Source organism: Myotis myotis, unplaced genomic scaffold, assembly GCF_014108235.1.
Source record: "Myotis myotis isolate mMyoMyo1 unplaced genomic scaffold, mMyoMyo1.p scaffold_m19_p_18, whole genome shotgun sequence".
Taxonomy (NCBI): Eukaryota; Metazoa; Chordata; class Mammalia; order Chiroptera; family Vespertilionidae; genus Myotis; species Myotis myotis.
The window spans coordinates 19,342,309-19,367,189 of NW_023416322.1; the positions used below are offsets into that span (position 1 = coordinate 19,342,309).

Consider the following 24,881-nt stretch of genomic DNA (forward strand, 5'->3'; position numbering starts at 1 on the left):
ATCTCATCTGATCCTCAAAATGGTCCTGAAAACCAACCATCTTCTTAATATCTCCTCCTTGAAAACCTTGCCCACTTGTGAAAATTATTTCATGACATTAAAATAAGTAAACAAAGCCCAATAATAATAACAACAGAAAGCTATGCGTTAGTGCTTAGCTAGGTTAATCTATCTATACCCTCACATTCATTCATTTATTTATCTGATGAGTACTTTCTCAGTGCCGCCCACGTGCCAGACACCGTGCCCATTGCTGAGAATATACAGATCAATATGCTGCAAGCCTGGTTCTCGAGGAGCTCACCTTCTAGCATGACGGCACTTGCCACCATAGAGGTGTGGGCAAAGTTCCCTGGGAGCGGAGAGGAGGGAACACATTTCACAAGAGGTAGGGGGCCTCTAGGCTTCCAGGACTGAAGAACTGTGCGCAGGAGAGCTGTGGCTGTGGATCCACTGGACTGATCTGGTCCTATACAACCCAGATGTGCAACCCTCGATAATTATTCTGTACTGGAAATTGTGCTGGACTTAGAGCCAAGAACTCCTGGGTTCTGCCCCCTGGTTCCTCTACCAGTCTGCTGTGGGCCTTGAGCTAATCCACTTACCCTCTCTGAGTCTCACTTTCCTCATTGTACAAATGACAATACTACCCTGTATGCCTCTGAGAGGTGCTAGGAGGCCTTGAGGAGGTAATGTGTTTTATAGGGTAAATAAATTGTAACGCACTAAAAAACTTGCTACTTACATCTATTTGCCCTTCCAGATCGACTCTCTACCCTTTCTTTACCGGGCTTATGCCTTGGGAAATTAACCTTTATGGACCACATCAACAAGCTCCCATGACGTCTGGTTGGGTTTATCCAGACAGGAGATGGGAAGGCAGGAGCCGATATCTATTCCCCTTGGTTCCTCCCAGCCAGATCACTATGGACTGGCTACATCCCTCTACTGACAATTACAGCTCCTGCTGAGCGCTCCATTCCATATAGCTCTTCTGGGAACTATTCCCTCTCCTCAACTCTTCTGGCCTAAGTGTGGTAAAGGGGATCCACCATTACTGGCCCTGGGGTACTGCACTATCCTCTGTAGTTTCCCTACTCTCACGCCCACTACCTTGTAATTAGTCCCTTTTATTGGATGCTCATCTGTTTCCCAGCTGACTCTGCCATTTGTTTTTCTCCCAAGATCTTGATGATACAACAATCAAGCAATGGGCCTTACTTCCTTTGAGTCTTTAGGATGGTCTCCTGCTTTTATCTCATGTTTTGGGATAAGAATAAACCCTTCTCCATTGGCCGTTTTCTTGTTGGCTATTCTAGGAAAGAAAGACCTTGCATTCTAATACACAATGTTCAGAACAGAGTTATTAAAACTTCCCTCAGTGGAACACTCAGAGGTTCATGGTTTTGGGAGACTCTACATAAGGGGGAACTGAAGAAGGAATAAAAGGTGGATATTGACCACTCCCCCATCTCCATTCTACTTTGGAGTTTTGGCTGTTTCTTGGGAATCTGTACAGCCTGCTCCTAAAAAATTAACAGACTCTTCAATAGGTGAAGGGTTATATGGGTAATTATATCATTAACTTAGTATAGATGAGCAGATAGGATTTTAGGTCAGTTTTGACCCAATCTTTCAGATCTTAACCCATCTCGGTAAGGTGTGACCTACCTGGCAGATCTCCTCCTGGGCTTTGGGTATCCAGGGGTTCATATTCCCAGAAGGCAGCAGCTCCTTCAGACCTTCAATGGTTTGGGATTTGAGTGGTAAGCGTGGACCAATCTGTTCATTCAGGTAGAGCTCACAGATCCGGTTGCCCAGTATGTGCCAAAAGGTGGCATTCCCAGTCTTCCTATTATTCATCAGGACATTGAGGAAATGGTGCAGGTCCTGCCAGAGGTCCAGGAGTTGGATCTCCATTTTCAAATTCAGCTTCTTCAGGTGGTCCCGGAAGGGACTCCCTGCAAAGGCATCAGCACACAAGGCCCAGTGGGTGTACCCCAAGGAGAGTCTTTTCTTGATGGCCCCCTTGATGGTCAAACGGGGGGAGTGACGGATGATGGGGGTGGCCATCCTCAGGTGGGTAGAGATCTTTGTCTCAAAGAGGCCCTCCATGTGGAGATGGCTCTTGGCTTTCTTCTTCATGGTGGACTTCCTGGCACTGAGACTGTCCTTTTCCAGGGAACTGGTTATTCCCTCCTTTGAAGAGGCCGTTTTCAGGGAAGGCATGTGTACAACCACTTTCTTCTGAGGAGAGATCTTCTGGGAGGACGTGGAATTGTCACCTGGCTTGGTATCCAATTCTAGAGACCACGAGGCATGATCTATCAACTGCCACATCTTCCGTTTGATCTTCCTGCTCGAGTACCACCTCTGGGGGTGGCAGGACTTCTTGATGCTCATGTTAAGAGGGAGCTCTGCTAAATGGGAACAGCAAAGACTGCACTGGCGAGTCTCATACTCTTGCATCAGATGCTGGCATGAATCCTCCTTAGCTATGATGGTCTTGGCATGAGTGTGAAAGTTGGGAAGCCAATAGCTCTGGAGTTTGAACAAAGCCACTTTCTGCATGTTGCTCAAGATCTCCCGCCTGGTGGTTGACTGGTTGGGATGCCAGATGGAAAGGTTCAGGAGAGACTCTGGAAAGAAGGCAGAGAGATGGAAGATGAAAACCGATGTGGCGCCAGTGAGCTTTTGAAGTTTTTCCGAATGTTTTTTGATTAGAATTTCATTGGTTCCTCACGCAACCCAAGGATGTGAAGAGGTCAAATATATGGTGGATGCAAGTTTACGATTTGCTCAGCACAGTGACCCCTTTCTCTGATTACCTTCCTTTTTCCCCAGATAAGTCATTCTAGGGGATTCTTCAAGTTATTTTTTAGACTATAGAATGTTATTGTAAAGAAAAGCAAACATCACATGAAAACTTGTGTAAGAACATGTACCTCTGAATGGGATTTCTCGGGATCAGATCTGACAGGAGGAAGGACTTTGGACAATAATTTGAAGGAGTCTTTATTAGCCCTGATTTTAATGCCATCAATTCTCAATTATCTCTATGAATTAAGAGTAGCGTGACTAATTCCAAAGAGCAAATCTGGAACACATTTGTGTTTGGGTTAGCAATGCCTCCTCACTGGGTGTTCTAGAGAAGAGGTTGGCGGCTTTGTCTGTGAAGGGCCAGCTAGTAAATAGTTCAGGCTTTGTGCGCCACCTACAGTCTTTGTTGCACACTTGTCTTCTTTAACCCTTTAAAAATATAAAAACATTCTTAGTTCATTGGCCACATGTACTTCACTTGACCCATGGGATGCAGTTTATTCTAAAGAATCCCAATTGAAAAAAAAAAGAGAAAAAGAAAAAAAGACAAGCCCTGCAGGCTCAGAAGATGGAGGAGGTATGCAATTACCTTGTTCCAATTCCTCTTCACTCCATCCAGCAAAACATCACTGGCAAGTAAAAGCTCAGGAAGAGGCCAGTATCAGCCTAAGGACAAATAGTCTCTCCTATCCCTCCCCTGTTATGGGCTGGTTCTCCCACTGGCATCCCTGATGCATAGAAGATGGAAAGGGTGGCAGTGTGCAAAGCCAGAGACTGAGGGCTATCAGACACTGGATTGATTTCTCTGGTTACATCCCCCAGGGATTTTACTTCAGATACGCTTTGTAGTTCTCACTGATGTTCATGTTGCAGAGGGTCACGACCCGTGAGCCCTCCTGAAGATGGGTGGCCTTCAGCAGGAGGAGGAGAGATAGGTAGTGGTCTCTCAGTTCCAAGTCCATCTCATCTATGCCCAGGATCTTCTCAGCAAGGATCCAGAAATCCACCAGCTCTTCACCTACAGATCAGACAGGGGAGGCACAGAGCTACACCCCTATCTATCCCCTTCAGGGGTTGCATCTGGGTGTGGCAGCTGATACCCCCACCACCCACCTGCTCTACTGCCTCCAACATTAGCCACTCCTCTGGGTCAAGGCACCATCTCCAGAAATGTCCTAATATGGGGGCAGATGGGAGTCATGGGGGAAGGGAATTCATGGATAGGGATCTTTTGTGACTTTTTTGTTAGAAAAACTGCCACTTTAAGAAAAACGGCACGACTCTGAAGATGGATCATGAGACATTTGAGTTTGGTCCAAAAAATAAAGACAGAGGGAAAAGCAAACTTCCAAGATTTTGGACCCAGAGTAGCTAGCAGAAGGGCACTCGGGCCAAAATGTGCCAAACACTATGTTCCCTGTTTCGTAACTGTCAGGGCTGAAGTCCTTGTGACACACTGAATGATAGTTCTTCCCTCCATGTTCCCTGGAGATCCAGGATTTCACCCTTAAACCAGGGCTTGTCCCTGAGTAAAACTTAACATTACTGAACTGTCCAAGCTGTTGGCCTCCCAGTATCCACCAACTACTGGACCCAATAGAGCAGAAAGCGATGCATCCCAACACTTTCGCCACCAGGATTTATTTATTTACTTGTTCCTTATCTGTCTCCCCACCACCGTGGCAGCTTTATGACGTGGGGATTTAGTATAGCTCTCATTCACCGTTGTATCCCCACCTACCAGCACAGTGGCTGCCAGAGAGTGGTGCTCAATCGCCATTGTTGAATGAATGAACAAATGAGTGAGCGAAAGGGACTCAGAATGCGTTTGCCCTAACCTACACTATGAATCCCAGTTTTAAAAGACTTTACTCAAATTGCATTATAAGTAAATTTTTATATTCACCATAGACACACAGAACTGTCAGTAAGTGCTCTGGGGCATCCTAAAAACTGTTGAGAACTTGCAAAGACCCCAGGAAGATCTCCAAGAACCCACCTGCACTGCCCTTGAGGTAGGTACAGAAGCGCCACATCCCTCTGACCCCGCCAATGCATTTCTGGAGTAGCCACTGGTCTGCCTTTTTCCATCTCATCATCTTGGCTGCCAGGAAAAGTCCATGGTGAGAGAGAGTGAGCTCTGTCCCCGGCTCCTCTCTCAGCCTCACGCACGGTCAGACCCCCATTCGCTCAGTGAGGAGAAATGGTGGATAGTTAGATGAGTTGGGTCCTGATTATGTGGTGCTTTAGAAACTAGGCACCAGAACCTCTACTGATATGCATCAAGTGACATGTGAGAGACCCACAAGCATATGTACAATCCAAAATCAAAACACCCTCCAACCAAGGCCCTTTGCCTTCTACAGTCCCCTCATGACAGTAAATCTACCAACCCAGTTTCCCCAATACGTATATCGCAGGAGAGAGAGAGCATAGCAGTGATGTGTTACAACATTTTACTCAATGGGATCTCCTGGATCTTAACCTTCCCTGGGTGGAGCATATCTGATTTCCTTTGGTTAGTTGAGCTGAAAGTAAAGTTACCAATTCAATCCTAGATGGAGATTTTATTCATTCATTCTTTCAACAAATATTTATTACATGTCTACTAAGTGCCAAGTACCATTCCAGGTGTTTGGGATACATTAGCAAACAACAAAAATTCCTGCCCTCAAGGAGCTTATAGTCTAGTGAATGACACAGACAATGAACAATCAGTATAACAAGAACATTATCTGGAAAAGTTGAAGCACTACAGGAAAAAATGAAAAAGTAGAGAAGGGTTGGGAGTGCTAAGGCAGAGGGTGGACAAGTGGGCATTATGGTCTTCATGGAATAGGTGAGAACTTCACAGAGATTTGAGGAGATGAGAGTGGGAGCCAATGTGGATATGGAGGAAGAGCATTCCAGGAAGAGTAAACAGCCAGTGCAAGGCTTTGAAATAGAAATATGCCTAACATGTTTAAGGAACGGCGAGAGGGTCAATATGGTAGAAATGGAGTGATTGAGGAGGGGCATAGGAGGAGATGAGGTCAGAAGGGAAATGAGGCCAGGTCTCTAGGACCTGGAAGGCCATTGTAGGGGTGTTGGATTTCACACTGAGAAAGCAGCCATTGGTGCAGGGGTGGTGGGTGGTGAGTAGAGGAATGACATGATCTGAATTAAATGCTGAAAGGCTCACCCTGACTGCTTTGAGCAGCAGAACAAGAGCAGAACCAAGGAGTCTAAGATGATTTCAGTGGCCAGGTGAGAAATGATGGTGGCTGAGACCAGGTGGTGGCAATGAAGGTGGTGAGATATGTTTGATTTTGCATAGAGTTCAGGCAATTTTGTCATGTTCTGTGGCCACCACTCATTCTCTCTTTTATGAATGTAGTGAGACAACAGCCAGCCCATTTGACTCCTGCTTATTGATCTAGGTAACAATTTTCCAGCTCGAGATTTTACCTATTATCACAACACAGACTGAGCCGCCTGCATGTCTAAGGCTATAAAAGTAGCCACTATTTGTATGTTACTGTAGGACTAACACGCAGCCTGGCTTCCCATATTTCTTCATACTTATACCTTCATGCTTACCTCCTTCTGGGGAATTAATGAAACTGATGAGCTCTTGACAAAGAATGTAATGGAAACACAAGTTGGTTTTACAGAAGAAAGGTAACCGGTATTTTCCCAGCCAGGTCAATAATCCTTTGTACTTTGGAATCTAGAGTCCAAACAAAATAGGAACAGAAAAGAGAAATGGAACTGAACTGCAAAGAAATGCAGCTTAGAAAAGGGCAACAAATAACCTAACACTTGCTGAGTCTGGCCCAGAGATTAAAAATAGAACCTAAAGAAACTGAAGACTTGAACTGAGGCTCCCAAAGGAGTGAACGGATTGGTACAAAAGAAATATTCGTGGGTGAAGCTGTTTTAAAAAAAGATCTAAGTCACCCAGCTGACGTGGCTCAGTGGTTGAGCGTTGACCTATGAACCAGGAGGTCACGGTTCAATTCCTGGTCAGTGCACATGCCCAGATTTCAGGCTCAGTCCCCAGTGGGGGTCATGCAGGAGGCAGCTGATCAATGACTCTCTCTCATTATTGATGTTTCTATCTCTTTCCCTCTCCCTCTCCCTTCCTCTCTGAAATCATGACCCCAGAGAGGGTCAAAATCATATCCATTTTGAAATAAGATCTAAGCCTTGCTTGATAGAAGAGGAGCAGAAGAGACTTTGGTGTTGAGTCATAACTCTATTCAATGTGCTTCTTTATAAAAGCACATTTATAATATTTTGCAGGCTCCCAACCCATATCAACTGCACAGCGTGTACAAAAACACACAAAGACTCACACATAACATCAGATAGAGTACAGGATGGATCCCTGAGACACTGGGCCACCAGAAAAAGGAGGAAAAAACTAAAATGTTTACGTTTCGGAGTTCTAGGAATACTGAATGTAACAGTCAGAGTGGGGTGTCTTTCTCAGCTCTCCAGATCCCAGGGGGAAACAAAAGCTTGCTGTGAGTAGGGATTAGGATGATCTGTCTGAGACTGTCTGCCGCCGGCAGGGTATGTGGAAGCCATTGGTATGTCTCACATTTATACGGTGGAAGAGGATACCAGTAACAGGAAGGGGGAGAAGGGAAAGAGAAAGACCATGGATGAGGACAAGGAAAAAGGATATAAAGAGGGAAAAGTGAGACAAATCTCTGGAGGAGAGTGGCGGAGTAGGTATTCGGAATTGCAGAGTGGCATCTGACCTTGAGCTACACTTTATCATGCAAATTACTATGTAGCCCATGGACTGTGACTGCCTACCCCACACCCACGTCAGGCTTTGCCAATCAATTCCCAGACTCTTTCTGGCTTAGGTGTGGCCTCAGAGTTCTTTTCAACACAGTGCTTCAAGCATCTACGACCCAACCAGTCACAGTGAGCATGAGAGATGAAGTCCCATTTGCTAACCCTCGATTGGAATATAAAAGGAGGAACTCACCAGCACCTCTTGGGCAAGTGATAAGAATGCACAAAGGAGAAATGTCTAACTGGCTTGATACTGTTTGCTCTACTCACCTGCTTTCCTTTCTCCCTCTCCCTCTCCCAATCACACTTCCATTTCAGCTCCCTCAGCCCCCCACCCCAAGACGGCCACCACTGAAGTAAGGCCCTTACTCACCAAGTCATGAGGTATTTCTGGCCACAAGCTCCACTGTGCATTTTCAACTGTATAAAATGGTGTCTGACCGAAGACCTGCAAAAGAAAACTAGGAAACAGCCAAAGGGGTAGAGCGTCTCCTCATGAACATGTCACGGGGCACTGCAGCTACAGGGGAAGAGAGGTTCCATTGCTTTCCTATTTCAGGGGACATTCATTCTTACATGTACGCCACTGAACCAACTTGCCTTGCCCCAAAACACCCAAAGTAGACGAAATGACAAGATTTGTTTATCTTTTGGCTCCGCCCTCAACCTGGGAGTTATCTTGCCAAAGCCCAAGCTATTAAAAGGTGTTGACTTTTGTGTATTTTGTGTATTAATTGGCTAAAGACAAAGGTCTAAACTCTTTCATAAAGAGAAACAGCTTTGGATTTGCCTGAACTCTTGAGCTGGAGAAAGTGGAAAGGACCAAGGATATGAAGATTAGGGGTACTGATCACTTATGGGGGCATTAGGTGTCCAAAACTGATAGATAATTCTAGCCTTTTGTCATGGAGCAGAGCCTGTGACCTAGGGAACCAGGTGGGCGGTGATCAGGATCTAAAGGCAAAAAGGATGGGACAGATAAGAGAGATTTTTTACAAAGCAAAATGCCAGGCCTCTCACTGTTTGAAGGTTGGGGAGAGGCGGTAACAAGAGGGAGGAGTTTGGGGGTAACAGGCTTAGCTGCCTGGATGGATGGTGGTGCCGGCCACATGGTAAAAAGAGGAAAGAGGAAGAGCCCTCTCAGAGCAGGTCTTTGGGGCGATCCTCACGCATACTGTTACCTCTGCCAGTGTCATGAAAGGTTTCAGAAGTCATACTAAGACATTTTATTAGTTGCAAAGTGCTAAGGGGCACAGAGGCAGGGAAAATAAGTCCCATTGGAAGGACACCTGGGAATTCCTTAAGGAGAACAGGACTTAAGCAGCGATTTGAAAAATGGTTAAGACCTTGGACGGTGGAACTACAGAAACTAAGAACACAGCTCAGCAGAGGTGCGGAGGAGGAAGAATGCCAGGGGTGCCCCTTTGGTAGACTACTGGGTACCGGCAGAGGGTGTGACGGGCAAACGCAATTAAGGAGGTGGGGACTTGGGATTATATCAACGATGGGAAGCTCCTGAATATTTAAAGGAAATTCTAATTCATATTTACTTGCTCAAAGTGAAAAGTTTTTATTTGGTAAGTTTATTTATTTTTTTTAAAGGCACATGGCTCAGTGAGATTCACTACTTGTCTGTTGATGAAACATGTGGATTTAAGTCCGAGTGAGAAAACTTACCGGGAGAGAAAGAAATGTGTTGAAAAAATCAGCAAAGATTTCATCCTCCAGCAGAATTATGAGATTTGTAGAACAGATTATCTCTATATGGGGAGAAAAAACAAACACACTCACGAACCAGAATTGTACTCAGGATGAGAAAACGAAGCAACTGAATGGGTCATTTCACATCGCCAAATCTCAGCTGACCGTGGCCTCTGGGGTCATCTAACTCAATTTCCGCCCCACCCCCAAGACTCTCCTCTGCAGTATCACTCCGCTTGAGCACCCCCAGCTGTGGGGAGCTCACGGCCTCCCAGGGCTGCCATGCCATTTATGAAAAGAGGAACTGTTAGGAAGATTCTTCCTATTGTGAACTGCCTTCCTTTATCTTCTTTCTACGGACAGAAATTCTACCCTCTGAAGCTTTCACAGGATTCATTTAAGTCCTCTTAAGTGGGGCAATGCTCTCACATTGATGAAGACATCACAACCTTCTGCTTATCTCCAACCCCTCTTGCTAGTCATTAAGCAATTCTTCAACCGCCTCTTTGCCATCTGGTTCCCCTTGTGTGGGTTGGAGTGTCTAGCACAACTCAAACCATCTGCACTCACCCCAGGGAAGGACACAGACAACTGCTGTCCATATTGCATGTTTTATCAGTGTGGCCAGAAGTAGGGTTAGCTGTGGGTGCCCTCTCATTTCATTGTTAACTCCACCATCCCTTATTTAATCAGTCACTTTTCAGAAACCAAGGGCAAGAATGTACATTTATTCCAGTCAAAGTGTAACTTATTGGGTTGGGCCCAACATTAAACCCAACGAGAGCTTTTCTAAATATTGATCTGGTCGTGCAAAATATTTTCATTCTCCTCAGGCTTGATCACTACACTGTCCAAGTTCATCTGAGAAGATAAATGTTGAACGTTACAAAGCCAAGCATGGAGACCACAGGTGGACGAGGTGACCCCTGTAAGTTAACTCTAATTCACTATCTCTGCTCTTAGAGCACAATGCTCAAATAGAGAATAATAAGCTAATTGTTCTATCGATGTTCCTACATTTGCCCATCATACCTAAAGTTTATAATGGGAGACTTATAAAATGAGCAACCTATATACATAACTAGTCCTATCCCTCAGTCTGAACAACTGGTGTGAATAGTAAGTACCACTCTCCACCACTAGAGTGTAGTTATGATAATATAAGAAAACTAAACAAGACTTCCATAACTTTTCCTGATGACACTCGATGATTATTGTCTTCATATAATAAAAATGGAAATAAAAGCTAAAACAGCCAAACACTATTGTTACAGAGTCTGTCAGCTCATGCCCTCTGTTCCACAGACCTATTCTTCCTGCCACCTCGTGTTGTAATTAAAAAAACCAACAACACAGAGATAATTTATTTAAATCAGCAAATTCAGATTCTTCAAGCCCCAGTCCACAGTGGGAAGCCCTTCCTCCTTTCTCCCCTCACACCATCCCTTAGCCACAGCGAGGGGAATGGAAAATGAGGGGCCAGGAGGGCCTCTGCCAGGGCAGGCTTCCTTCGGTGTGTGGCGAGCCCAGTCCAGCTGCGCAGGGGTGGCAGCTGCCACAGACCCCTCCCTATAAATTAAGTCCCTGCAGCCACAGCTGTGAGCGAGGCATATTTGTGGAAGGAAGGCCCAAAGGCATTGCTGATGACCCCCAGCCAAGGAATGAATTGAAGGCACAGAGATACGGGGAGAAGAGAGGTCTGAAGGAGGAGGAAAGGCCCTAAATTTTGGTCAGGGAAAAAGAAGAGGCCAGTTGGTCCAGGTTTTGTGAGTTTGGAGAAGGGACTATATTAGTAAGCACAGGGGGAGAGGCTGCCATTGGGCACCCCCGGAGGAGATAATGCCAGGCCAGGCCCCCACCCTGGCAGAGGGGAGCTTGAGAGCTCCAGGGGCCTCTAGGGAATGTCATTGCTAAAACAAACAAACAAACAAACAAATAAAATAATACATAAAATAATAAATAATAAATACATTAAAAAAATAAGCTGTCCAAGGGAGGGCAGGAGCAGGGCTGAGGATGGATCAGAGGAACTGGCATGACATCCCATAGCCAGTCATGCCTGCCTGAGATGCCCTGTGGTTGGTGCCTATCTATAACCCAATCATGTTTTTGCCCTCTTGCAGCTGGTTGTCTTGGATTTCTTAAAAAACCAGTTGGGATCCCCAGAGAAAAACCATCACCCAGGCTACTGCCACCCAATTTTATCAGTGTCCTCTGCACACAGACCATTTCTTTCCTTCCCAGAGGCCCCTGCTCTGGAAGATGTCGGTGCTACAGATGCCGTAGCGCTTGGCTGCTGACAGGAACTGCGACATCTGCTCCATCCACATGAAGGCCACGGAGAAGGCCTGGATCTTCTTCCCTGGGCCAGCCCCTCGGGGTACACACAGCCCGTTAATGCGCTCACACAGCACCGTGTGCCATCCCTGAGCCTATTCTGGATGTCCTCACATCCTTGCCGCACTGGGCAGTGATCCACTGGATCAGGATCTGCTCCAGGTCTGCACTGTACTGCTTCGCAATCTTCTGCTGCACCTCCTGGCTCAGGCCACAGGCACGTGCCGTTGGCCATTCTGAAAGGTGGTGGTGGCTGTGGGTAGCGTCGGGCGGGCTGGAGAGCCCATACTCCAGGTGGGGTTGCGGGGCAAATGTTTGTATTGTAAATTTATATCCATGTTTTTTCTGTCTCCCTTCTCAGCCCTTTGCCCTTCCTTTTATAAGCATTCCCTGAGATATTTATTCTGTGCCATGTGGATGATTCCAAAATCTGTGTTTTTGGTCCAAACTTCTCTATCTCTAGTTCTAAATGCCCAAGGAGCTATGGGACATCTCTACATGAACATCCACCAGCACCTTCATCTCAATATTTTCAATGCTGATCTGACCTTTTCTTTCTTTCTTTCTTTCTTTCTTTCTTTCTTTCTTTCTTTCTTTCTTTCTTTCTTCTTTCTTTCTTTTCTTCATCCAACCTGTTCCTTTTCCTGTATTCCCAATCTCTGTTACTGGGACCACAACTCATCCAATGATCCAAACCAGAAACCTGAAAATCACCTTTGATTCCTCTCTGTTTCTTTCTCTCTCTCTCTCTCTCTCTCTAATACTCCCACATGCAATGGAGGACCATGCCTTGTGGCTTCTCCCTACATGTCTCTGGAACCTGTCCTCTCTTCTCCATCCATAAAATAAGTCACTCCCTTATTTCAGGCCCCTGTCATCTCTCACCTAGACTACTGCATCAGTTTCTTAAAATCACCTCCCGAGCTCCAGGCTCTTTCCTTTCCAAGCACTCTCCACGCACTGCTGCCATAATCTTCTGATGTTGTTATTGTTAAGACCTTTCAAAGACTCTTCAGTGTCCTAAAGTCAAACTCCTTAGTACAGTATCTGAGCTTCACCAGTTCTGGCTTTTGGGTTCCCTCCCAGGCTCATCTCCCACCACCCCTTAAAATTAAACCCCTTGGACTTCCTCTCAATGACGGACTTTTCTGTATAATTCCTCCCGCCACTTCTTGTGTGTATCCTCATGTTTAATTAAACTTCCTTTCCTACAGATGTTATAAAAGAGGAAGTAAACAATATCTATATGGAAAGAAGCTATCAAAGACATTCAACAGTGCCACCTGTTGACCAGACGAGACATTGCTCTTCCTTACACATTGTTCTGTATTCTTACTTCCAACCTCCATGTCTTTGTTCTTGCATTCCCATTGCCTGAAATGTCATCTCAATCCCATCTGCTTCAGAAATAACCAGTCATCCATCAGGAACTGGGCTACATATAATCTTTGTGGTAAACCAAGCACAGTAGAAGCTACTGCAATGGCACCGCCCCACACACACACCATCATGTACATCTCCCATCATTACAATGAACAAGTCATTGTTTTCATCCATTGGTGTATCTTGTCTTCCTCACTCAACTGAACTCTATGAGAGTAGGGACCTTGCCTTTTCATCTTTCTTTTCATGGGCACTGAAAGGGTTTTCACAATGTCTAAGTTCTATAGCTCTTCAATCTTTAGGACTTTTGTTTGTCATTCACAAGGCCTACCATGGATTTGTTTAATAAGATTATTAAGATAGTTGAGTACAGGAAAGTGGGGTTTGGCAGAAATTTCCCAGTTGGTTGTGTTCCATAACTATACACATGGCTGGTGACAAGGGCTTGATTATGATAGGACAGTCTTATTGGGGTACGGGAACAAAGCTCTCCACATCTTCCCCTTACTCATCCTATAATTTCTTCATTCTTGTTTTCCCTTTCTCACCTCTTCTGCCTTCAAACTTCCTAATAATTTGGGAAGGCTTTCAACACTCATTCCACACAATAATAATATCAACTTGAGAACCAAAGAAATCATTGACTAATCCTAAACCTCATGCTAGCCTGGAGGAGGTATGACACAGGATGGCCTGACCGGCATTTTGTCTTATGAATGGGGTCCTGTCCTGTCCTCAAATATATGGTGGCATAAGGTGGGGAAGGTGGGGTGGGGAAAACAAGAGCAGAGTGAAGGAAAACAGAGGGCAGGAAGAACTAAGAGCCACTCGTAATGTCCCTGAATGACTCAGGTCTATTAATGAATGGGAAGGTGAGTGATTTGCCTTATTTGGGGACTCAAAGCCTGGGAGCCCTCCCTCTCAGGGACTCACCAGCATTGCTCATGTTGCCATGCTCTTCCTGCCACTGTGATTCATAAGGGGCAGCATTAGCCCCATTAACAGAACCCAGCTCTTTGAGAATGCACAGTGACACCTGTTCCAAAGGGTTCCAGATTCTACCAGTCTTTATGTGACCCAATCTCCTGGATCCCCTTGAACGTCTCAGACTCTTCCCACTCTAAGGCCTTTAGTCCATATTTTTTGTGTGCACTGACAGGTTCTTTGTCACTGTTGTCCAATGATAGTTTTAAGTCCTAAGTTTAAGTTCTGCCTCTTTAACTTGACTTTATGTTTTGGGAAAACAGGAATCTGCCATTTCTAATGTATCTTTTAGATATAACATCCTTCTAGAAATTTATCAGGTAATCAATGTATATGTAATGACTGTCTCTCATATAAACTGGAAAATTCAACCTAAGATCCAAGTTTTGTTTTCCACCTCTTCCCCTCCTTTCCAGATAGTTTCCTCTGGTTGGCTGTGGGTTATCTCATTTTCCACTGGCTTTAAAAAGGGAGACAGTAAACATTAGCTAAGTACCTTCCATGAAGAAGAAATCAGACTAGGGGTTTATACTTTGTCCTCAATCAATTCTCAGCCCTGAAAAGCAAATTCTCAAGCTGTCCATAAAACAATTTTGTGTGGCTCTTCCTTAGTCACCCTTCCTAGGGGGCAGGAACTCAATATTTTTCTCTGGAACCACTGGGCCATGAAATCCCATCACTGGAACTGCAATGCCAAGTTAGGTGTCTGAGTACAGGAACTTACAAGACCTTAGAACGCCTGCCTGAACAACTCTAACAAATTCCCACTTATCCTTCAAAACCAAGATCAGAATTAAACTGACATTTCATCTATGCTACTGTACCAGACTGTTTGTTTACTACTTATTGCATGCCTATTATCTGACTAGAGGCCCCGATGCATGAAACTGGTGCAAGAGTAGGCCTTCGCAGCCCCGGCTTCATCCAGAAGGTCATCTGAACAGTTGTTCCGCTGTTTAGCCATTTGGTCGATTTGCATATTATGCTTTTATTATTACAGATTATTACAGATAAGCTAAAAAGAGCATTTTGATGGTTCTTATAAGGTTGCTAAAAAGCAGCCATTTTAGCTCAAGGGACATTGACACTGTATTTGTGAGATACATACATATCTATAAATCTATAATGTGTAGATATCTATATATATGTATCTGTTGTTTATAGATCTAAAAATATAATCTGTAGCTATTGATTAAATATTATGCTTATCAAATTCACACATCTAAGTTTAACAGGAAACACACAGACCATTATATTAATGGATTCTTAGACAACCCTTGCTTCTGTATTTTTCTTCCCTCTTTCATTTCTATTAAATGGATAGTTCAATACTAAATGGAGAGCAAATGCCTTAGTGGGCACATGTAAAGATAGTGCCCTCTGGTGGATAGTAGTGAAGATGACACCTTTCTCTCCAAAACCATATTTATTTTTTTGGTTTTGTTCTTCCCAAAATGTATCTTCAGTTGGTTTTACATTTCAAAGTTTAGGATTACTGTCAGAGTGCACATACAATATTGTGATGTAGGAATAAAGAAATGTCCTTATCATCTAAACAGGAAGCCTGCCCATTCCACCATTATCTCAGGCCCCATTAATAATCCTTGGTGGCTCTGTAGGCCCCTATTAATATTTATTGTTTTACTTGAAAGACACATGTTGTGAGACATAATATTTCTAGGCATTAATTTACTACAAGAATGAGCTCATCCATATCTAATAGGACTCAAAAGTCCTCGGAAATGCAACAGCTCTGTCAACTTGTAGCTTTGGTATCTCTTCAATGTTTACCTTTGTAGAGTGAAAATACCTCAAAATATTAATATGTGGGCTTTGCTTTTCTCTCCTTGTATACAACATCCCTTAATTAGTGAAAGCTATTGCCTCAAGATGAGGTCTGATTATAACAGCAAAAAAGTATCATTTCTTTAGGTTAAAAAAAAATCCAAAATATGCTCTAAATATCAAAAAGAGGAGGCCTGAGTGAAGTAGGAAACAGAGTTTTGCTATATCACTAGGAAAGGATATAGCAGATTTCCTACAACCCCAATTGCAGGTCACTAGAGGAGGTTCAACTAGGCTACAGAAAGGGGGAGCTGCAAGGCAGGGCAAGGCTTGGAAAGATACCCAAGATTGTGGGGAGAAACCCAAGGAGATGGGACCAGAGGGACCAACCAGGAACACAGCAGAACCTAAAGGGGAAATTGCTGAGCTCCACTGGTCACCTGGATCAAGAAGAAGCACAGCAGCTGAATGAAGGGCCAGAATTCCACAGGCCCAGAAGCCTGGAGAAATCTGGACTATCCTCCATTAAAAGACAACAGGGAGCCTTCATTGCTGGAGAATCCCAGGACGCTATCAGAAGTCCGAATGGGGACTGATGCTGCCATTTTAAAGCTGCAACCTCAGAACGGTATTTGGTGGGTGGGTTTCCTTCACAGGGGAGGCTCTGCAGATGGTTGGGAACCTTAGGAATACCTGACAGATGCTCCATCTCCTGGGCACAGCAGGGAGAGACGCAGCATGGTGACACAGAGACACTGTTTCCCAAGTCCCCAATAATTTACCTCTACTCTTCAGAATTCCAGCCCTCCTTGACACCCAGCTATGGCATTATGTGGCATTGCAAAATGACTAGCCACCTTAAGCCACTTTCTTTGAATTTTAGATTATCATCTATAAACCGATCTGACAGGGTAGCTGTAGGAGTAAAAAGAAAAGGATGTGAAATAAACAAGCCATTGAATTGTACTATACATGAAAACCAGGAAGGAGTGGGTCCAGGAGGGTCTACTACTTGGAAATTGATTGAGGTATGTACAGAGACATGGACTGGTACTAGACACAGATAGAAGATCTTACAGAACACACTCAGGAAGAGAGAGACAGAAATTCTGGAAGCAGATGATCCCTTCTAAGCCTCACTCATGTAGGGTGTTACTCTGTTCTACTAGACCAATGATGGCGAACCTATGACACGCGTGTCACCTCTGACATTTTTTTGGTTGATTTTTCTTTGTTCAATGGCATTTAAATATATAAAATAAATATCAAAAATATAAGTCTTTGTTTTACTATGGTTGCAAATATCAAAAAATTTCTAGATGTGACACGGCACCAGAGTTAAGTTAGGGTTTTTCAAAATGCTGACACACCGAGCTCAAAAGGTTCGCCATCACTGGACTAGACTCTGAGGAGGACAATGCCCCACAGTATCACATAGGTCCAAACTCACTAAAATATATACATGAAGTATGTACGATTTTTTTTTTGGTATATTAAGTATACCTCAATAAAGCTGAAAAGAAAGATCTGACTTTCCTTTTGACAAGTTATAAAGTAATCAAAACAAAGAACTCAGTAACAACTCTAATGATGCTATATATTCAAAATGGCAGTTCCGACTCAGTATGAGTATGGAAGAGATCCATAAAGAGGCCGGATGTGGAGGTGGTTATTATGAGAGGTAAACTATTATGATGTGATACAGTATGTGAATTATGATGATGTACTAAATATGACTAGCTGGTATTCTATGTGGTGGGTGAAGGGTATTTATCGAGACCCAAAGGCGAGATGTAGTATATTATTTTTCCATTCTCCTGGAGGGGAGTGGAGAGTGCAGAGAGGAGCAGGGTGAGCAGACTGCCTTGGCTGGAGTTAAAGAGAGTGAGGAGAGGTAGGGGAAATACTCGGGGAGCTGGGAGTGAAGGTCATAGTCACATGCCTATCACCTTTCCTCTGCACCCAGCTCAGCAAATGAGACTGAGAGGAGCCAGAAGGGCGGCGGGGGGGGGGGGGGGAGAAGGGCGGGGGGGGGGGGGGCGGCCTGCCCATCCTAGCAGCGTCTCCTGCATCATCAGGTGGAAGCTCTGAAGGAAGGGCACCTGGTCCTCCTCTCTGACAGCTCCACTTCCCTCAATTTCTCCACCAGGTGCTCCAGAAGGTGCAGGTGACAGGAACCATTCTGGGCCCGCCCAGGTTCAGACATCAACAAACGTAACAATACCACCAAAACGAGAAGCCGTAGATCCAGGTCATCAAAATGGCAATGAAAGCCACATGCCAGCAGAAGAAGGTGGTGACGAATATAATGTCGTTTTTGTCATCGTCCATCCACTTATGGCCCGAGATGGGTTTGTACAGCATAAAGCCTATCTGCATCAGCCAAGAGCCTAGAATCATATACAAAAAGGCCTTCATCACCCAGAGCTGCAGCACGTTGGGAGCCCAGCATTCTGCAATGACCACGAGCGTCAGCAGGAAGATGACCTGGATAAGTAGGATGTGCGACTGCAGCTCCACGCCTTCTGAGTCCTGTATGTGAGACACCATCAGGGGCAGAAGCAGAAACATGCCCAGGACTTGGGCACTTTGCTCCAGAGCAGCGCACCTCTGGGGCAGCAGGTTCTGGCTCACCACATCTACACACCCACTCAGGAAGAAGGTCATATACAGAGTGAGATGCTGCCACTGCTTGCGGTACAAAAAGTTCCTCTGATGATATATCTTGCTGATGAATACAAACTGTCCAGGAATGCTATGCAGCTCTTGGGCCACTAAAATGCAGGCGCTCAGTATCTTCACCAAGCCGACATAGTATATTTGCTGCAGCCTGGCCCATCTTCCTTTGCTCCAGGGACAGCGTGGGAGATACTGAATGGGGCTGTTGCATATCAAGGCCCTGAAAACGAGTCGTGCGTGATAAAGTCCGTAGAGGAAGAGGGACAGGCCTGGGTACAGATGACCCTCAAAGCCTCCCATGGAACTGAAGACAGGTCTGACCAACTGCAGAGGCGAGAGGGTTAGCAAGGACCTCCTCAGGCTCTAGGATGTGGAGAGAGCTTCCTGAAGTCGACTTATATCCTCTATCCAGCTCACTGCATCCACGTTCAGAAGGGAAATGGTTTTGGAGAAGACCCAAAGTTATGGCGGGGTGGGTGTCATGGTTTCCGTCTGGTCTTCTGCTCTGGTTCATTGATAACTAACCAACCGTTGCCAAATAGTGATATAAGCATGTTCTCCAGCACAATGCCTGGGCCTCTGCCCTTCTCAGAGGGCTATGGGTCCCCCTTGCTTCTCCTCCCCCTTGTCCTTGATGCCAATGCTACCTTCCTTACTTTCCTCCAAATTCACAGAACGTAAGGAAGAACTCAGAGGAAGCACGGAGAACACACAACGTAGAGAACATCCCTTGGAGTCCTCACATATAACCTCATACAAACACAAGTACAACTGTATTTCCCTGGGTATAAATAGTCTTTAAGAGCCACAGTAAACACACTTAGTGCCTGATTACTTGAGAACTGCCAGGAAAATGTTCACTCCTGAGAAGCCCAGATTAAACATTGTATCTGGGTGTACCTATGGGATTTGCTTTTGAATCAGTGGATTTATAAAAATAGCTTACCCGCATCAATATGGACGAGTTTCATCCAATCTGTTGGGGGCCCACATAGAAGAAAAAGCAGAGGAAGAAGGAATTTGCCCCTTTTGCTTCCAGCCTGTCTACTGAGCTGGGACATAGGCCTTCTCCTGCCTTTGCACTGGGATTTGTACCACCAGCACCCCTGGTTCTCAGGTCTTTAGACTCAGACCGCAATGACACCATCAGGTCTCTAGACAGAGACAGCAGATGGTGGGACTTCTCTGTCTCCATAATCACACAAACCATCTCCTCATAATAGGTCTCCTTTCCATAGATCTTTCGGTTCTATTTCTCTGCAGAACTTTAATACAAACATGGAACCTCAAAAATATAACTCTAAGTGAAAGAAGAATGTCAAAGTTCAAAAACACACAAAACTGAACGATGTGAACACATATGTGAAACTATAAACAAAGTTCAGGCAAATGGTGACCCCCAAGAGTTCCATGTTATTTTGTACCTATTGGATATTAAGTAGTTTTTTTAAGGAAATAAGAAGGCAGTAGAAGTGCTGTGTGGGTACGTGAGACCATGCCTAACAAGTCCACTGTAGGATGAAAAAGTGGAAAAGCAGCTGTTTGCAAAGGGGCTCTTCATATGCCAAAATGAGTTTTCTTTCAGATGTCAATACTTATACGTATCATTCCACAACTGGCTTTTTTTCAACTCAGTCACAGAATGTGTTGGAGATAGAGCCATTTTGCTACAGAGAGGTGCAGCTCATTCCTTTTAATGTCATAGTCTTCATCTAGTTCTTTACCAATGAACATGTTGGTCTGATTCTTTTAAACAAACAACGCTGAACAAATATTCTTCTTTAGGGTAGGTAACCACAATTGACATTTCTGAATCACAGACTATTCCCTTTTGGGGGGTTTTAACAGATAGTGATGAATCTCCCTTCAAAGTGGTGGTACCAATTTTTACTCACCCCCACATCCTCAACAAGTTCTCTGGATTCCCAAAACCCACCCACTACCCTCATCCAGGCATCACCAACTCTGCATTGTTGCAACATCTCTTAACCGGGCTCCAGTCCTCACCTGTTCGTATCCACATTGCAGTCAAAAGAGTTAATTATGCGACTGGCTAACTTAAATCCCCCAGTGGCATCACACTGCTTTATGGGTAAAATCCATGTCATGAGAATAAGCTTGAAGGCGCCTTTTGCTTTAGCCTGACCTCATTCCTAGTCCCCTCCCACTGTATCATCTCTAGGAATATTGGAAGCTTTTCTGGAATGTTCTTCCTATTCCGCATTCTTTACCTGGGGAACTCCTTTTTCCTTCAAGGCTCTGCTCAAGCACTGCCTCCTCCCAAATGGGAAAGATCCTCTCTATGCAACTTATACACATCTCTATTGTTATGCCTGACACACTGCTCCACCATTCTTTATGTACTGGTAAGTCTTTCAAGTTGGAGACCATATCCTGCATTCTCTGTCCCTTTAGAATCTAGCCCCATGCCTAGAGGTGTTCAATGAATGTTTGATAGATGAGTGGATAAATTAATGAACTGTCAAATGAGCACATGGTCTCTACCCAAAAATGTTTTATAGTTAGTTATGAAGATGGAACAGATACATACAAATGATGCAAGGCCACTAATGCTCGGAGCTAAAGCTATGTGAGTGGAACAAATGACCAGAGCTATGCAGTTAGAGGAGAATTTTATCTCCGACTTCTTCGTCCTTGGACACAGGAGATGCAGAATGAAAGGATGTGGATGACTTGGCATAATTTTAACTTCTCAGCCACAGGCGCAGAGCCCTTTGCATAAATCAGTGTTTCTCAACCCTTTTCTAGTTTTTGTCCTCTCTAAGAAACTTTTTCAACATGTGTTCCCTTATCACCTTCCCTGCATGAAAACATTTTTAACTATTTTTATTGTTGACACTATTACAAATGTCCCCATGAAAATTTAATATCACAGCTATATTGTATATTTTATTTCCTATGGCCTCCTGGAACCATTGTAATACCTAAAATCACAATATTTTTACCCTCTTGGGGGCGATATTGCCCCCATTGAGGGCACTTGGTGTAAACCAAGAGCAGAGTGTGAATCCAGCAAAAAGCTTGGTGAGGATGCAGCACAGAGCTTATCTGCAAACATTGTTTACCTTTCGGCAATAGGCAGAGTGGATTCATTGGTACAGGTAGACTAGATGGCCTCAAAGATTCTACCAAGTTCTGCATGTGTGTCCCCCAGAGATCTCATGTGGGGAAGTCCTGGCATTTAATTAGGATCCTAATTTAATTAGGAATTTAATTTAATTAGGAAACTCATATTCAATTAAGAGAGAATTGAGTGAAAATTGCTCTTCTCTTCTCATTTCCAGCCAATAACAGGGGTGACAACTGTATCAGAAAAGGAAGTGTCATCTAAAAGGGTGAAAGGAATGGACACATCTCTGGTTTGGGGACTGATACCCAAAAATAGATGGAATGCAGATAAGAATACTCTGCTTGCACAAATATGGCAGAAGCAAGAGCTCCCCCTATTGCGCTGGAGGTATCACTGATGGGGCATCCACCTAGAATGTGGAGGGAGCAGATGCCAAACTCACTAGCTGATGTTCCATGACCTACAAGAAAGACCTCTACCTTAGGCGACCCTCTTGGTACTCCTGTGGACACTTGGCCACTCACTGGCTCACCACTAGGGGCGGGCCTTGTGGGCACAAGTATGAACCTTGCCACTCATAATAATCACCTCAGGAGAGCTTTTTTAAAATACGGAGTACTAAGTTTTCACCCTGACCCTAATGAATAAAGTCTCTGCATCTGGAATCATACATGTCTCCCACCCCTGGTAATTCCAATGTAGGCCAGCCATCCTTTAGCTGATGCTTGAAGCCACTGCACTAGACTAGGAAACACCACCCTGATCCTTAGGCTGTACCTGGACACCATCCTCCTGCCCTCACTGACCCACAGATTCACCCAAGAATGTGGGGAGACATCTTTACAAAGCAGAACACAGCAATATTTACCAAGAGAGGTTGGCATGCACGTGGAGAAAGGGGGCAGGGAGGGAGGAGGAGGCTAAGAGAGGGATGAATAGGGGAGGGAGAAGGTGGAGGGGAGAAGGAGAGATGAAGACTGAAAGAGAACATGAGGAACTCAACAGAAAGAAGGCAAAGAGGGTAAAATCAGCTCAGCTCCTGAAATGGGAGAGGCAAGGAAAAGAAAGCAAAGGAGCCGGATAAGTAAAAAAAAAAAAAAAAGAAAGAAATAAAAAAAAATCCTCCTTATTCAGGTCCCAGGAAACATTATAAATCAGTGATTAAGAAAATGAAACGTTTGGTCTGTGTTTGAGACCTAGTTTGCCTAGTTTGCTAGGCGGATGATTCAAGATGAGGTGTTTATCTTCTCCAAGATTCATTCTCCTCATAGATAAACATGGAATTGTGGGATTCCATAAAATGCTGTATTTTAAAGCAGGTTATAAATATAAATTACTTTAAGTTGGTCATCTTAGGGCTGGATGAGACCATAGGGCCTATTTGAAACTAAAGTCCAGAGAGAAGTGACTCACAGGATGTCACATGGCTGGTGGCTTAGTTGGGATGCTGAGAGTCACAAGCTGGCTGTCCACGAGAGGCACAAGAAAACCCCAGCTCAGTCAGCATAAGGCAAACACGTAAGTGGACCAAGGCTGTGAGCCCCCTTCTCAGCCAGCTCCCAGGCTGCAGGAGAGCCCAGCTTCCTGGCGGGCCCACTGACTAGCTCTCAATCTGTCCCACTCTGCCCAATGCCTCAGTGGTACTGTCAAGAGAAGAAGCCAAATAAGAGGTCGGCAGAATTGGGGGACAAGGAGAGTGAGCATCAAATAAATGGAATACTTTCTGCAGAAGCATCCCCACCCTAAGAGATTCTAGGTGCCACACACACGCTGCCTGGCATGAAAATGCCCACTTGCACGTGTCCTCAAGACTAGATGCTGCTAGAAAGAGCTGTGAGCGAATCAGTTATGTTGAAGCTGGGCTTCCTGGTGGAAGGATGTGTTGGCTGAAGGAGGAGTGGCTGGTCAACATGGAGTCTGGAAACACATAGACTTTATCTGTCTTTATCCCAGTGGTTTTCAACCTGTGGGTCATGACCCCTTTGGCGGTCGAACGACCCTTTCACAGGGTCGTTATCATATCCTGCATATCAGATATTTACATCACAATTCATAACAGTAGCAACATTACAGTTATGAAGTAGCAACGAAAATAATTTTATGGTTGGGTCACAACATGAGGAACTGTATTTAAAGGGCCAGAAGGTTGAGAATCACTGCTTTATCCAGTGCCATCCAAGGAGAAAGACTATTTGGGAGAAAATGAATACTCTGTTACAGGAGTGAAATCTTTTTGGAACAGGGACAATTTCTCAAGCTTTTCCTTTATCTGCTTTATTTTCCCTACACGTTCATTTAGTCATCTGTGTTCAGAGTCAATATTCTGAGCTAAATTATCCCTAGCTACTTTGATCCCAGCAAAAGGGGCGGGGGTGGGGCGCTGGTGGGGGAGCGTGGATGGTTGGTCGGGGTATCTCATCAGCAGGCATGAGCAACTCAGTCACTGGAAAGACATGGCCTCTAATATTAGTGAATAAATTGTCCTTCTGGTTTAGGTATTAGTGCCAATCAGTCCTTCAGAACCTAAAGAGACTGATAAAATTGAGTTTCTGGATCTGTAACACTGAGGTCTTGGTTCACCTCAGGATTTATCCTGCCTTCCTGTGACCCCCAAGTTCTGCACCACCTCACTTTCTGCCATCCCAGCCACAACAGTTTTCTAACACTGCCCAGGTCACATATTCACATTTAAAGGAAACAACAGTAACTTGGCCACTTCAACAAATGCGTGTTAACCACCTATAATCAGCCAGACATTATGCTATAAGGTGGTGCTGAAAAGATGAATAAGACATGGCACCTGCCCTCAGGCAACTCAAAAGCAGTACCAATGCTGGAGGGGTGAGTGCCTAGGGGAGAATCCGGCCCTGAGCCAAGTGTGTTCTTGGCTTCAAGCAGGAGAGAATTCAAGATGTGAGCCAGACAGACAAGAGGTTAGAGTGGAAGCAAGTTTCTAGAGCAGAGAGGATAAGCAAGAAAAGCCACTCCACCGACAGAGTGGCCGACTCTCCTTACAAGAAGAGAAGGAAGAGACACCCAACTGTCCCTACAGGCTGAGCTTTTATATCTGCTTATAGTTTCTATGGAAGACTGCTTGTATGGGGAAATAGAGAATGGAACAAAACGTTGGGATTAACTTTAACCTTTATAAGGTATATTTTCTGGTCTGTTTCCCTTTATGGTATGGGTAAATAAAAAGTATGGATGAGTAGCTATATATATATATATGTATGAATGGCTTCAGAGAGGAAGGGAGAGGAAGAGAGAGATAGAAACATCAATGATGAGAGAGAATCATTGACAGGCTGCC

The 24,881-nt window shown here is 44.6% G+C and overlaps 2 protein-coding genes across 2 annotated transcripts in view; both read right to left on the minus strand.

Moving 5' to 3' along the window:
• RGSL1 (regulator of G protein signaling like 1) overlaps positions 1–24,881 on the minus strand; it is a 73,868-nt gene that overhangs the window by 29,685 nt on the left and 19,302 nt on the right. Inside the window, exons 3-8 of the mRNA XM_036343866.1 lie at positions 9,289–9,371; positions 7,985–8,059; positions 6,400–6,529; positions 4,820–4,924; positions 3,677–3,838; positions 1,672–2,639 (exon numbers count right to left, since the gene is read on the minus strand). Of these exons, the coding sequence (XP_036199759.1) occupies positions 1,672–2,639; positions 3,677–3,838; positions 4,820–4,924; positions 6,400–6,529; positions 7,985–8,059; positions 9,289–9,371 (1,523 nt within the window). The remainder of the gene's footprint in view (positions 1–1,671; positions 2,640–3,676; positions 3,839–4,819; positions 4,925–6,399; positions 6,530–7,984; positions 8,060–9,288; positions 9,372–24,881) is intronic.
• On the minus strand, positions 18,007–18,780 carry LOC118673279 (transmembrane epididymal protein 1-like). Its single transcript, XM_036343873.1, has one exon. The coding sequence runs from the start codon at positions 18,778–18,780 to the stop codon at positions 18,007–18,009; it is 774 nt and encodes a 257-aa protein (XP_036199766.1).